This window comes from Manis javanica, chromosome 6 (assembly GCF_040802235.1).
Source record: "Manis javanica isolate MJ-LG chromosome 6, MJ_LKY, whole genome shotgun sequence".
NCBI classification, from domain to species: Eukaryota; Metazoa; Chordata; class Mammalia; order Pholidota; family Manidae; genus Manis; species Manis javanica.
The window spans coordinates 51,537,290-51,552,272 of NC_133161.1; the positions used below are offsets into that span (position 1 = coordinate 51,537,290).

Below are 14,983 nucleotides of genomic sequence, written 5' to 3' on the forward strand. Positions count from 1 at the left end.
CATTGCAGGCTGTAAGGTATGGTGCTTTGCCAAGAGTTGCATTGTTCTTATGACTTGGAAATACTGAAGAAGGAAATAATTTTACTTGGTGTTCTTCAGTGATGAATGGCAACAGAAGTGACTTGGCCGAGCTCTGCAGGACAGGTCCTTACCACAAATCTCCACAGGCAAGAGTTGAGTAGGAAGGCAAAAACCTCTTCTGGTGGGTGTGTTCTAAGAATGCTTATAGAGCTACAAGGGAGACTTCATTCAGCTGGAGAACTATATTAAGACCAGTAGTGTCTTACGTTATCCTGGGAAACACAGGGAATGCCAAAGAAAAGCCAAATTGTAAGGAATAAATATAATACATCTATTTATGCAGATTTTGAAGAAATCCAATGATCAGAGAAAAATCTAATGGTTTTCATCAAGAATATTCTTTGGAGTTGAATTCTAGGTTAACTTCTACAGGAAATATGGGGCATGTAGTAGAGGTTATAGATAAGGGCTTAGAAAGAATAGAATTTAGATGATTTTCATTGTAGGAAACTAGGGGTGGGTTCTGGAATCATGCATTGCTTTTATTTTTCATAGGTGTGAAAGGCATGGTTCCAAGTAAATTGATTTCCTCTTTAAAACCTTTGTTGCCCATAAGATAAACTACTTAGTATGAGAATTTGGAAATATCTGTCAAATTTTAAATGTCCATGCTCTGATCCAGCATTTCCATAGCATAAAATCTTAGAAGTATTTGTACAAAGGCATAGGATTTATGTTTAAAGATTTGATTGCAGTATTATAGAAATCAGTGAAAAAATAGAAAGCAAACATTCTGAAGATCTTAAAATAGCATCCTCAGATGTAGCAAAATAACTGTCAGGTAAAGACGAAGGAATTACAGATTTTTCTTCTTGAAAACGTTTCTGTGGTTATATTATTCTCATAATGGAAACATTGAAGTTCTTAGGTTTAAGTTACAAAGTATCCTAAGTATGCTTATGATGGGTGTATGCATGTAAGACGACAGATCCTCCTCATCCTTGTTACAGTAGAGCCACATTCTCCCTGCCAACCCACCACCACCCTTGGCGATTCAGTTAATCTAATCTGGGGGCTTTTTGGGTTTTTTTAAATTGAGTTTTAAGTGACATGTGACATATTAGTTCCAAGTATACAGCACAATGATTCAGTATTTGTACACAGTGGATCCCTTCAACAATGCAGGGATTAGGGGTGCCCGCACCCTGTGTAGTTGAAAAGTCTGTTGTATAACTTTTGGCTCTTCAAAAGCTTGGCTATTAATAGCTACTGTTGACCAGAAGCCTTACTGATAACATAAAGTTAACACATATCTTGTATGTTATATAAATATATTATGATAAAGCTAGAAAAAAAATGTTTTTCAAATTGTTGGCAGATCTCCAAAAATTTTTCTAATATATTTATTGAAAAAATCCACATGTAAGTGGACCTGCGCAGTTCAAACCCATTGTTCAAGGATCAATCTGTATTGCAGAATGATCACCATAGTAAGAAAGTCTAGTTGACATCCATCACCGTATTATACAGATTTTTTCCTCTTGTGATGAGAACTTTTAAGATGTATTTTTTATTAACAATTTTTGCAATTATTTCTTTGATTTTTTTCAAAATTAAGGTATCATTGATGTATAATCTTAGGAAGGTTTCACATGACCAACATTGTGGTTTCAACTGATCCATATTATCAAATGCCCTACCCCCACCCCATTGCAGTCACTGTCCATCAGTGTGGTAAGATGCCACAGAATCATTATTTGCCTTCTCTGTGCTACACTGTCTTCCCTGTGATCCCCCCCACACCATGTATGTCAATCACAATACCCCTCAATCCTCTTCTCCCTCCTCCACTCCTCCCCTTTGATAACTGCTAGTCACTTAGAGTCTGTGACTCTCCTGCTATTTTGTTCCTTCAGTTTTGCTTTGTTGTTATACTCCACAAATGAGGGAAATCATTTGGCACTTTTCTTTCTCCACCTGGCTTATTTCACTGAGCATAATATCCTCCAGCTCCATGCATGTTGGTGCAGATGGTAGGATTTGTTTTTCTTATAGCTGCATAATATTCCATTGTGTATATGTACCACCTCTTCTTTATCCATTCATCTACTGATGGACACTTAGGTTGCTTCCATATCTTGACCATTGTAATAGGGGTGCATATGTGTTTCTGAATCTGAGAACTTGTATTCTTTGGGTAAATTCCTAGGAGTGGGATTCCTGGGTCATATGGTATTCTATTTTTAGTTTTTTGAGGAACCTCCATACTACTTTCCACAAATGTTGAACTACATGACATTCCCACCAACAGTGTAGGAGGGTTCTCCTTTCTCCACATCCTTGTCAGCATTTGTTATTGTCTTTTTGGATGTTGGCCATCCTAACTAGTGTGAGGTGATATCTCATTGTGGTTTTAATTTGCATTTCTCTGATGATTAACGATGTGGAGCATCTTTTCATGTGCCTGTTGGCCATCTGAATTTCTTCTTTGAAAAAGTGTTGAAATCCTCTGCCCATTTTTTAATGGGTTATTTGCTTTTTGGTTGTTGAGGCATGTGAGTTCTTCATATATTTTTAAGATGTATTCTTAAAAGGCAACTTTCAAATATGCAGTGCAGTATTTATAGTTGTCATGTACATTACATCCCCATGATGTATTCCTTTTGAGCCCATTTTATCATTCTTGGTCTTTAGTTATCCCTGTTCAAAATAAAAAATTCTTTTGACTCATGCAGATAGAAGAGGGGAGGGCAGCACTCCTTGAATGAGAGTTCTGTTGTGCATTTTTTAAAGAGTAACTTCAGCAGCTTTATGTGTAATTGAAATTACATCTGTACCTGTTGGAAGCAGAGTATGTACTGCTTTTTTGTGTGTGAACATGATTTAGGAGATAGAAAAGCCCAGATTTCAATCCTAGCTCCAACATCAGTTAATATCTGACATTGTGCCAATGACTTCATCTCTCTGGCTAAGTTTTTTTCACCCTTAAATTTGGAATGCCAATTTGCATCCGTTGGATCAGTTGTGGGGTGTAAATGAAATAACACATAGCACCTCACAGAGGAAACTCACAGACTTACCCCACAGCATTGTTGTATACCTCTGCCAATCATAGTTATATTCCTCTTAGATCTGACTCAGTAGTTCTAAGAATTTATGCAATAGATGTGTACAAGGGTACAAATTGTACAAATTTTGATTTCATCAATTAGTTAAAAATTGGAAATCAGACACAAATACACAACAAAGAGATAAATGTGTTGTGTCTCTTTAAAGGAATTCTCTGTTACTAGAAAGAGGTGGGGACATAGGAATGACAACGGAAGGTACCCAAGTTTTTTTGTGCTGTTAAGAAAGCAAGTTTGAACATGATATTTGTATTGTGCTCCCGTGTATTTATTTTTGGCTTATTTAGTACCTGTCTCCTCCCCACTCCCCCACACCCCATGAAACAGATTTTGCTTTTCATTGTTTTGTCATTCTTCCCAAACATTTGGCTTGAAAGAATTAAAACTATTGGGTTTGACAGTTCATTTTGGTGATTAATTGATTGTAGAGCTTTTGGTCAGTGTAAGTTTTTCTGATTGATTTTGGTAATTGCTAGTCCAATTTTTGACATTTTCAGATTTATCATTGTTGTGTCATAATTTTTACCTTGTCTAATACAATTTCCCTTTTCTCATGTCCCTATTATAATTTGCAAATAGGCAGAAGGTTCACTTTTTACTTGAAGAGCTAGCCCAGCCCTCTTGTTATTTCTAGACTGTTTTTACTAATTTGTTGAACAAAATCTTTGCTTCAGAGGAAGGAAACTGAAGTCTTAAAAAACAAATTCTACCAGATAGTGTGTATAAACCACATCCTATGGAGCCGACCTCTGTTAAGTGTATGTTGAGGGACAAGTGGAATGGCTGATTCATCTCTAGTAGGCTTCTGCCATCCATCATTGCTATTTCCCCAAGACCTGTGGTGGTCAGTGCTTCATGTTCTCTGCCTCCGCTCTGGGCTCACAGGGAGAAGATGGAGCCATTAATGCCACTAGTAATTTTGCACAGGAATAGTGGTGATGTCATTTGGTGGACCAACATTAAGCAGCAGAAACTTGTTTTCACATTTAGTAAAAATGAATGTGCCCAGTGCTGTTGTTTTGACTAATTTTTCAGGAACTGCTTAAAATGATCAGATTCTAAAAGATTTCCCTAGCTCCTGAGATGCTTGAAAGCAAAGCTGTTGGCATGCCTTTGGGAGTTTTTAAGAACTTGGAAAGAGTTTAAAAAACTAGAAATTAGACTGCAGCCATTTTATGGCTATATATGCACATATTACAGGAATGATGAATACCTGCGAACGAAATTTATGTAGTATCCTATATAATAGGAATAAAAGAAAGTTCAAGAATTCTGTGAGGTGTTTCTTACCAAGTAGTTCATATGTACACTTATTTTCATGTATTATATTTCTTGCAAAGTGTCTTTTAACATCTCTGGAAACCTTAGTTTATACATGCTGATTTTTAAAAACAAATGTATATTATGATTATTATGATTTTCTTGGTCTATTCAGTGTGGCTCATCTTAACAGTATTTCTTGGCATCTATAGGTCTCTGTACCACCCTCAATTTTCTTGTGAACCTAAAACTGCTCTGAAAAGATTCTTTTAAAATATTCATTGGAATAAATTTCTTAGAATTAACTTACCCTTGGAAGCATGTATTTTATTTATTTATTTATTTATTTGGGTATCATTAATATACAATTACATGAGCAACATTGTGATTACTAGATTCCCCCCGTTATCAAGTCCCCACCACATACCCCATTACAGTCACTGTCCAACAGCATAGTAAGAGGAAGCATGCATTTCTTACTGTTAGAAGGTAAAGAAGTGTTCACTGCATGAGTATGTGCACTGCTGCTGCATTCTGGTAATATTACAACCTGGAATTGGCCTTATTAGGAACCCAGTCAGTGCAAACTGATCTGTTGAGTGTGTGTCCTTCAGCCTTGCAAGAATGTTTGAAGGGAGGTTCAGGAAGGGCACAGTAGGCTTGAGGGAGGAAGATGAGGAAAACATACAGATAAAATCCATTTAGGATTACACAAAAGGAAAAACCTTTTAGGAGCTAGCCTTCAAAATGTTTTCCCATTTATCCACATGTAAAGTGCAAAGGAAAGGCAGAGATGGAATGAATGAAGAATTATATGAGAAAGAATGTTAGGGCATTTTACCACTGAAGTGAATTAGTTCTAATCCTATCCTGTGCTTGGTTGTGAAAGCACTGAATGGTAGTATTAAGGTTTGACACAATTCAGTCATGTGTAATGAGATTGTTTTTTCCCTTTGAGAATACTTCCCCCAGGTACGTGTTTAAGAAGCAAAACCTGCATGGATAACGTGTAGAGTAGGTATGCTTGGATGTGGTCATATCTGTTGATACGTAACCCAGAATTTCATTTACTTGAATCCACCTTGAATATAGTGATGGTGGATCTGAATTAATTTTAAACACAATCTTATCCCTCTATTCTATTTAAACTTCATCTTTTAAGTCTAATATGGTGACTAATTCAAAGTTTAAGAAAACTGTGTAAAGTCACATTTTAAATATATTCAGGATGAATATATAACTTCTTGACCTGTTATGAAACATATCAATTTACTGTGGTGGTTTTTCCTAAACTATCCTAGTATTTTTAGTATATGAGAAGGCATCCATCACTGTGTCAACAGTAATAGCCTGACTTGTATCAAATAAGCATGTATGTCCTGTCCATCTCTCCCAACAGCAATCAGAAACAGAGACTGTCCATCTGTTTATCCCAGCACTGTCTGTTGGCGCTATCATTGGCAAGCAGGGACAGCACATCAAACAGCTTTCTCGCTTTGCTGGAGCTTCTATTAAGGTACTGTTCTGCCCCCCATGGCTCTCCTGGTGCTTTAAGTACAGGTACGTCACAAAAACATGAGTCTTCTTGCTCTCTTACAATTTGAATTGAATATGGCAGTCTGTGCTGTGCTGAGGTTATATAGGGGTGTGATAGAAAATCCCAAACAACAGTAGCTTAAATAAAGTAAGTGTAATTCTCTCTCCAGAAAATGCATTCTGAAGGTAAGCAATCCAACACTAGGAAGGGTAGTTCTGCCCCACCAAGTCCTTGGACTTGGATTCCTTCTAGCTCATCTTCCCAAGGCATGGCCTCAGTCCCTCACAGTACCAAGTGACACTGTTCAGTGTGCTATCAGATCTGTGGTCCAGCCAGTAGGAGAGGACGACATCATGAAGAACCTATCTCCTAAGGGCAGGCCGGTTGGCTACAAGAGGATATTTCTGTCTACATTCCATTGCTCAAAACTGTATCACAAGATCAGGTACAGCTGAAGGGACAACAGGGAAATGTAGTCCATATGTGGTCAGCTAAATATTTTAATACCGTGGTAAGTGGGGTTACAAATATCAGAGGACAACTAATGGTATCCACCAAATGGATATGTGTTTTCTGGAGATTCATATTTTGATATACTGAGAAATAGTGTTATCAAATATATGGGTCATTTTGTTTTAAGGAATATGCAAGTTGACAGAGGCTTGCTTTCTTCAGAAAAACATCCATCTCTTGGGGGTTTTATTTTGGTTGTGTTTTATAAACTTCTACAAAAATTTGTATTTTTTAAGACTATAGAGTACACAAAAGAACTTCACTCAAATGTTTACAGCATCTTTATTTATAACTGTCCCAAAATGGGAGGAAGGAAATGTTTGTGAACTGGCAAATGGATAAACTGTGGTTCATCTGTACATAAATACTACGTTAGCAATAAAAAGGAACAAACTATTGATACATGGAACAAGTTGGATGAATCTCAGGTATTAGGCTAAGAGAAGGAAGTCAGACACAAAAGGACTCATTATATGATATTATTCATATGAAAATTCTGGAAAAGTCAGAAATATAGGGATGGGGAAGAAAATCCCTGGTTGCTAGGTTTTGGGGAAGGGGTTGAATACAGAGAGGCAGCCTGAGTACATTTTGGAAGTGGTGGAACTGTTTTTATTTTTAATATGGTGGTCATATGACTGAGTTAACGAGTGTTTTACCATTTATAATTAATAAAAGAAGAACACACACACACACACACAAATAGTTTTCATATGCTTTCTTGTAGCAAAAGGTAACAATACATAAACAGGAAATGCAGCAAAAATAAATGGGTAAAGGAAAAGGTGGTAAAAGATAAAGCAGTGAACCAACTTTACTATTTTAATTTCCTGATTGAGTTAAAAAATAAACCTTTGACACATGCAAAAAGAACCTAGTAGATCTGTTTTGAAAAAACTGTAACAAACATTTCATGAATAAGAATTGGTTTAGACATTTGGTTACTTTTCTTTCTGGTTTTCCTGCTGGTTTTAAATGAGGTTAAAATGTTTCCTAAAAGTCTGAAACATACATAAATCTGGAGATTCACCACCCTTAACACTTTGCTGGATTTACATATATTTAAATTTCTATATATGTACTTTTAGTAGGCATATATTTGGAAATACCAGACCATAATTACTTGTGTTCACTATTGGACATTTAGATTGTTCCTAATTTATCCTGCATAGATAATGCCATGATGGACAGAGTTCTTTCAGCCAAATTATTATGTATAACCTTATTCTTTAATATAGGTCTACAGAAGAGATTTGGTAAGGCAAAGGGCATGTGCTTTCTTCAGGCTTTGAGAGAGAGAGCAATTTCTCCTAACCTCAGTACAAGTGTCCTTTAGCCCCAGCCCTGTCACCGGTACAGTACCAGTACAAAAGTAGTTTTTATAAAAGGAAACTAGTTGGAAAGGTGATAGTTAACTTCTTTCCAGGGGTTCCCTGTGGATAATTCTAAGAGCTTGGAGTAAAAGGAAGTAATTATTTCCCTGTTTTATAGACTCAAAATTAGTGCCAAGCATAAAGTAGGAATAGTATCAATTTGGCTCTGGGTGACAGAGGGGAGGGAGAAAGCATGACCCCATAAAAAGTAAAAACATTCTGTTGTAGATGTGTGGGGAAAGAAAGGCATAGTAAACTAAGTAAGGAACTGATAGTGATCATATTAAGTGGTAAAATTTGAGGTCATTTTTACTGTATTTTTTTCCTTCTATTCTTACATAGTAATAATGTATTTTTAAGTAATAAGAATTAATTTGCTTCTTGTACAGAAAATATATAGCAAATTTTTTTTCCTTAAGAACTGACAGCTGGGTCCCCAAATCCTTTCTTACTATGACAGAGGCAGTGCTAGTGTCCTGTCCCTTCAACAACCTCTGCAGTGTTTCCCCAGTTCAGGGTTTCATGTGATTTCCTATACTCTGCCCAAACCAGGAAGTTGAGTTTACCATCCTGCCAAGTTAACATTAGTCTATGTCGTATCTTAACCTATGAGTGTACTATGGAGGGATTTACTAAGTTTTAAATTTGTGAACACAGCAGTTTCTTACACACATGGGAATCCCCTAATGTGTGTTTCTGATGCATGTGGGTCAGGAACCACACTTTGAGCACCACTGGTGTAGTGGTTAATAACATGGGCAGTGGGGCCAGACCCAGCTCTCCCTTCTCCATCTCTACTAGCTGTGTGGTCATGGGCCAGGTAACTCAACTTCTCCAGCTTTCAGTTTTCCCCTTTGTAGAGTAGAGACAATAATCTGATTAGGACATAGTGAAGATTAGCTGGGAGACTGCATGTGGACTCCTCAAATTAGGGCCAGCTTATGTACACAGTTTATGACAGGAGCCATTCATGAACCTGCGTTACCCACGGTCTCTCCATCACTTCCAGAAGCCTTTCATTCTACCATTTCAGTAAGTCATGTGCAAATGCCAGGCTGGTCTGTGTAACATTTCTATCAGTGGCACCTGAAAGTGTCATAATCTCTTGACGGGTCCATTACAGATCGCTCCAGCTGAAGCACCAGATGCTAAAGTGAGGATGGTGATTATCACGGGGCCACCAGAGGCTCAGTTCAAGGTATGTGCTCCAGAGTTGTGTGCAAGTGTACCAAATGGGTGGATGTGGGAAATGTCCATGCCCTCTTTTCAGGAACTCTGTAACCTGGCTTCCCCCTTGAATATATCTAATACTCAGTCAAAAGAAACTCTGAATGGAAACTGAGAACAACAGTTAGAATTACATCTCAAAAATAAACCAGAAACCTTTGTGTTTGAGAGTTCTGTAGTGGTTGCTGGCCTCTCTCAAAGCATAATTTGCTTCATGCTTTGTTATCATATGCAAAATTTAAGACCTTAGACTGAAATTTTACAAACCTTCTAATGAATAGGCCTTGGAAAACTTGGTCCCAGTTTTTCCTCTTGTCCCTGAGAGGCCTGTTAAACCTTGAAATTAAATGCCTTTTTCCCTCTTACCTTGTTTTGCTAACTCTGTTAAACTCTATTAGCCCTTGTCCACAGTCTCTCCTCAGATCACTCTAATCCTTCAAATTTGAGGCAAAAACTGTAGGAACTCTTCTGGCATTTGTCCTGGTGCCAACCACTGCATGTATTTATTGGGATTTGGGGCCTTTGGGACTGGAATGCCTCTCGCTGTGTCCTGAAGTGTACACGCAGGTATAGCAGGGCTCAAATCCCAGCTTCAGCACTTAACAGCTGTGTGACCTTGGGCAAGTTACTTAAATTTTCTCTGGTTAGTTCCTCACTTGTAACATGGGGATAAGAGCATCCACAAGGTTTTATGGTTTAAGCATATAAGTGCTCGGAATACTGCCTGATACACTGGAAGCACAATATAAATGTGCTGGTGTTGTGTTCAGATTCTGGGTAAATCTAAGACCCTGCCAAATCCTCAGATTCACATTTCGTTACATACCTTTCAGGATATAATTTCTATCATAACACTTTGTACAGGTGACTTGTCACAAGACAAAAGCAACTACTGTTCTGATGTAACTACTTTATCCAAAACCCCACGTCTTGTTTCTACTACTTAGCAGCTGTTCAACAGGACACTTTAACTTCAACCTTAGTTCCCTTAGCTCTAAAACGTAGCTAGTAACACTGGCTTTCTTTGATCTCCATTTTCTATGGGCCATTTTTCACTAAAAATCCAAAGCTTTTTCCACTTCATTTACAGGATGAACAGGAAACAAGAGGAGATGCTTTAAGACGTGGGTTTGAGCAGTTGGCTAGGCTCAAACTGAGGTGAAATTTACTCTCTCATACCAGCCTTGTGGTCCAGGCTGTTCAAATCTTAACTCAGAAATGTTGGAAATTGTTGGTATTCCAAACCTATAGGGTCAGTAACTTGCAGTTTGAGATGTTAACAGATGAATGCAAACACTAGTCATTGCATGTTTCTTTTGGTGCTGAGCTCTTACTGTTTTATAAATGGAGTTACTATCTGGCAATTCTGTAATGCTGGGAAATTCAGAGTCCATTTCCTGTGTCCTCCGGTGTTCACATTGTATAGCTGTCTTCAGTGGAACATGAAGAAAAGCTATAATGCTTAAGTAACATTTATTTTAGATTCCTAACCCATACTTTTTTTTATGAATTCAGGAGCTTGTTTTGGATGATGTATGTCCCTGGGATTTATCCTGTGACTATGCTATACCTGTGACCTGAGACTCAGGGTGAAAGGAAGATAGAGTACCAAGTGGATGTTTTTTTCTGTAATCCCCTAAAATTAGCTTATCATTTCTGCATCAGTGAAGATGTGTTGGGTACTTTAGTTTTTGTGGTTTGCCTGGCAGCTTGTCAGATTAAAGCAACTCTGACTTCTTTTTCCTTTGGTAATATACCAGAGCAAATTAATGGTTGTATGTAATAGGAGAGTTTTTCTTCTGTATAATTTCTAGTTCTATGCCATAGGTGACAGGATGTGTTGACTATAAATATCAGAAGGTATGTTAATTTGATTTTGTAGCCAGAAACCTCCTGACTAAGATGAAATGTGTTTAAATAGAAAGTATTGCTCCCAGCAGGTCGCTCACTGGCCTATTTACACACAAGCTTGGCTTCTTGTGTGTGAACCTCCCATAGCTAGCTCTGTAGTTCTTTCCCAGTCCTTTACAAATTACTTTCTTACTGCCATCAGGAGAGGTTTTAACCTTTCAGCAATAGAGAGAAAATGGCCACTTGCCCACAAAAACTTTTTTGTTAGGCTGCCTACTAATTACCTTTCACTGTTTGTGTCAGAAGAATATGGCTTATTTTTATTTCATCAATCATTCAACTGACCCTATCTGTGCCGTGTAGTTGTTACTGTCACCCTTTTCTAGGGCTTCCTAACGTCTCCGTCTCTTACTCGCAATTCAACAACCTGTCAAAGGCAGATGTGTCACTGTGAAGAGCTATTGCAGTGGATCTGGGCCATCCTTCATGACACTGCTTACATGAATGACACTGACAGGATATGTTTTCATCTCTAGGCTCAGGGAAGAATTTATGGAAAAATTAAAGAAGAAAACTTTGTTAGCCCTAAAGAAGAGGTGAAACTTGAAGCTCACATCAGAGTGCCATCCTTTGCTGCTGGCAGAGTTATTGGAAAAGGAGGCAAAACGGCAAGTACTTCAGCAAAACCTGTGCAGTGGTATGAAAGGGAAAGCATTGAAAGGTACTTAGGCGTTCCAAGTCCCTGAATTTTGGCTAACTTATAAAAGGCAGGATCATCTGGGCCAAGGTTTGCAGAAGACTGCCTTTTGTTCCTCCTGAGTGCTGGTGTCAGCTGCTAGTAAAAGCAATGCATCTCTCTTCCAGACCACTTTGTGTGAGAGGATCGGCTCATAGTTATAAAGGAACATTTAGCATTTTTCTGTTCATATTAACTCCACCTTTATTAAATTTTATCACAAAATGACATGAAAATTTGAAAAAAATTCATCTACCCTTACACCTCTGAAACTGAAAAAGGCAAATGGTTTCTAGTGTCTTTAACATCTGTAACTTCTAAGTTGTTTTCAGAGCTATTTACAATTTTGAAGTGATAGAGAGTATACACTTTGGAATCGGACTTTCAGGGTCTGAATCTGGTTTTGCCATTCACTTATACGTATAGCTTTGGGCAAGTGGTTTCTTTGGGTAAGACTTGGTTTTAATTATCTTGAAATGGGGACAGTATTAATAACCTGACAGAATTATTGCTGGATTAGATGAAATTTGTAAAGCCACAGCTCAGTGTTTGGCATGTAGTAAGTGCTCAGGAAATAGTTGATTTAAGAAGTCACCTCGACTTAACATGATTCCTATTTCTCTCTCAGGTGAATGAGCTCCAGAATTTGTCAAGTGCAGAAGTTGTTGTCCCTCGTGACCAGACACCTGATGAGAATGACCAAGTGATTGTCAAAATAACTGGTCACTTTTACGCGTGCCAGGCAAGTGGGCTCTGATGGGATAAGCAGTTCTCTGTGGGTGTCCCCATCTCGTGTAAATTGTTTGGCGCTAAACACTTACTCACCCTTTTAGCTGGTGATTTCAAAGACTTACTAGCAAACTAGTATGTATCTTTAATCTTCAAATAAATTTCTCAAGTTGAAATGGAAGAGTAAAATAACGTAGTTAATTTTTAAAAGGTAGAAATTTCAAAGCTCTGTCCTCTCGTAGGTTGCCCAGAGGAAAATTCAGGAAATTCTGACTCAGGTGAGGCAGCACCAGCAGCACAAAGGTGTGCAGGGCGGACCCCCTCAGCCACGGCGCAAGTGAGGCTCGGCAGCCACAGGGGCCGCCGCCAGACCAAAGACAGACGGGCGCTCGAACCCCATCCGGAATCACAGGCACAAGTTTCTACCTAGCCAGTTGTTTCTGAGGACCAGGCAACTTTTGAACTGTCTCTGTGAGAATGTATACTTTATGCTCTCTGAAATGTATGACACCCAGCTTTAAAAAAAAAAAAAAAAATGAGGGGAGGGAAAGAAACGAGCTCTGCACTTCCCTTTTGTTGTTATTCTCAGTGTAACAACTATTCTCATTTTTCTTAATCCCCCATAATGCCAGAAGTTGGCTGTATGATACATTCACTAAATTCATAAAATATAGATTGCTCCTATGTCCAACTGTTAAAATTGGATCAGAATAGATTACAGGACCTTAAATGTTAAGCCATTAGCTTAGAAAACTGTTCTTGATTTTATTTTTATCTAACACTAACATGATAACCTAAGGGAAGTGCTGAATGGTGTTGGCAGGGGTATTAAATGTGCATTTTTACTCAACTACCTCAGGTATTCTCAGTAATGCAATGGAAGCAAAATTGTTTTTGTTTTGTTTTTTTAAATTTTATATACTTTGTAAAGATAAAAGTCCACCTGTTTTTTAAAAAAATAAAGTTAAAATTTAATTAGCTAACAGGCAGATAATGGAGAAAAAATTTTTACTTCTGGCTGGTGACAGTAAAGCTGGAAAGTTGATTTCAGGTCTTTTGAGGCTTTTGACACAGATATTAGTTGGAAAAACCAATAAATGTTCAGTGATGTGCAGCAGTGCCTATATTTGGAGAGCAGCAATACCATTTTTTCATTTATGGTAGAGAAAGTTTTCGATGGTACTAACAGAGCAAAGTGGTTGCAGGAGGTTTTGGAATGGCTAGTTTAAATGGCTCTGATTTGTTTAGCGATGTGATTGAATGCATGGAAATGCTTTGTGCTTTGGACTATCACTACCTAAAGAAAAAGCATCCGTGAAGAGATGCAGCCCCTGTGGACTTTAAACTGACTGGCAAAAAGCAAGTTGTAGCTGTCATCTAGCATGCTGAGTTTGCCAGTACACTTCAGACCACTTGATCTCTGCTTTGAGCAGACCCCAGAAGATATGCTTTGTGAATGTGAGTGTTTAAAAGCAATAACAGGCTACATCTCCACGTGCCAGGCATTGTTATAAGCCTCACTAAGCTATTTTGAAGATTTTTAAATGATACATCAAGAAAAATGAAAAGCCACCTAGAATATTACATAAAATGCAGTAGGATTTCTGTATTCTCTGCCATCAGTTATTTGAAAATAAGTCAAGGTAGAGAATACAAGAAAACAATTTTTGGAGTATAATTAATTTGAATGAGTGTGATAAAACATTTGCCCTTTGATACTGAACTCATTTGTCTATTCCTTAATTTGGTAACAAAGCCTGGTATGTACAATTATGTGGGTGTGCATGGTCTCCAAAGGCCATACGACTCTCAAATTTTGTTGCTTTTGTTTAGTAAATGATCACAGTCATCGTATTATACTGATCTGAACAGGGCATATATATAATAACCCATTTTGCCTCATTTGTATTTCAAGGTGGATTTCTACACTGACTGGGTAAGTTTTTCTGAAAATCACCGTATTAGACATTTTGAAAATGACTTGAAATGTTTTCCTAAATGTTTTCAAAAAACCAGTTTATTTTGTAGTGTTAGCCCAAAAGTGCCCTTTTTATCACTGAATTCACCTGGCATTCATAATTATTTTTTTCATACAGTGAACTGCTTAAAAAAAAAAGGACTGGTTTTCTGGTTGGATTTTTCAAGTGAGATGTGCTTAAGGCCAGAGCTCTTCCTCAGTATTTGATTTTTCCAGTATTTGTATTTGTTTCATACAGATGGTGCTGCATTTATATCTGCTGGTTTAAATTCTATATATTTCACTTACAGCCATTTAGTGTGGCAAATCATGTTTTACTTTTAATTAAGCATTGGTAATGGAGTATCTGGTAATAGCTAGGGAATAATTCTGTAATTGAGTTTTGTACTTACCAAATATGGACCATTCCTCATCTGTAATGTGCCCCAAATGCCGCTTCATTTTCCAGATACCTTGATGCAGAATAAAGGTTTTCATCATTAGGTGCAGCCTGTGTGTAGTATGTATTTCTGATTTTTAAATCAATATGAATGTTGGCCAGATTTTTAGTAATACTTTGTCAATCTCAAGGTACCATCAGTATCTACTAGTAAATTTTCTCCATTGCCTAGCACTTAACTGTGAACTGTG

At 37.7% G+C, this 14,983-nt stretch overlaps 2 protein-coding genes across 4 annotated transcripts in view; one reads left to right on the plus strand and one right to left on the minus strand.

Moving 5' to 3' along the window:
- The window catches only part of IGF2BP3 (insulin like growth factor 2 mRNA binding protein 3), a 194,936-nt gene extending 182,091 nt beyond the window's left edge, over positions 1 to 12,845 (plus strand). The window contains exons 11-15 of the mRNA XM_037022344.2: positions 5,809 to 5,925; positions 8,956 to 9,030; positions 11,447 to 11,578; positions 12,275 to 12,388; positions 12,618 to 12,845. Of these exons, the coding sequence (XP_036878239.1) occupies positions 5,809 to 5,925; positions 8,956 to 9,030; positions 11,447 to 11,578; positions 12,275 to 12,388; positions 12,618 to 12,716 (537 nt within the window). The 3' untranslated portion in view covers positions 12,717 to 12,845. The remainder of the gene's footprint in view (positions 1 to 5,808; positions 5,926 to 8,955; positions 9,031 to 11,446; positions 11,579 to 12,274; positions 12,389 to 12,617) is intronic.
- MALSU1 (mitochondrial assembly of ribosomal large subunit 1) overlaps positions 1 to 14,983 on the minus strand; it is a 64,857-nt gene that overhangs the window by 31,868 nt on the left and 18,006 nt on the right. For 2 of the 3 annotated variants that reach the window (XM_017673632.3, XM_073238702.1), the window contains exon 5: positions 14,746 to 14,805. In XM_017673632.3, coding sequence (XP_017529121.3) covers positions 14,746 to 14,805 — 60 coding nt within the window. Of the gene's footprint in view, positions 1 to 4,855; positions 5,069 to 14,745; positions 14,806 to 14,983 lie in introns of those variants that run through there. The other variant, XM_073238701.1, reaches the window with a different exon arrangement.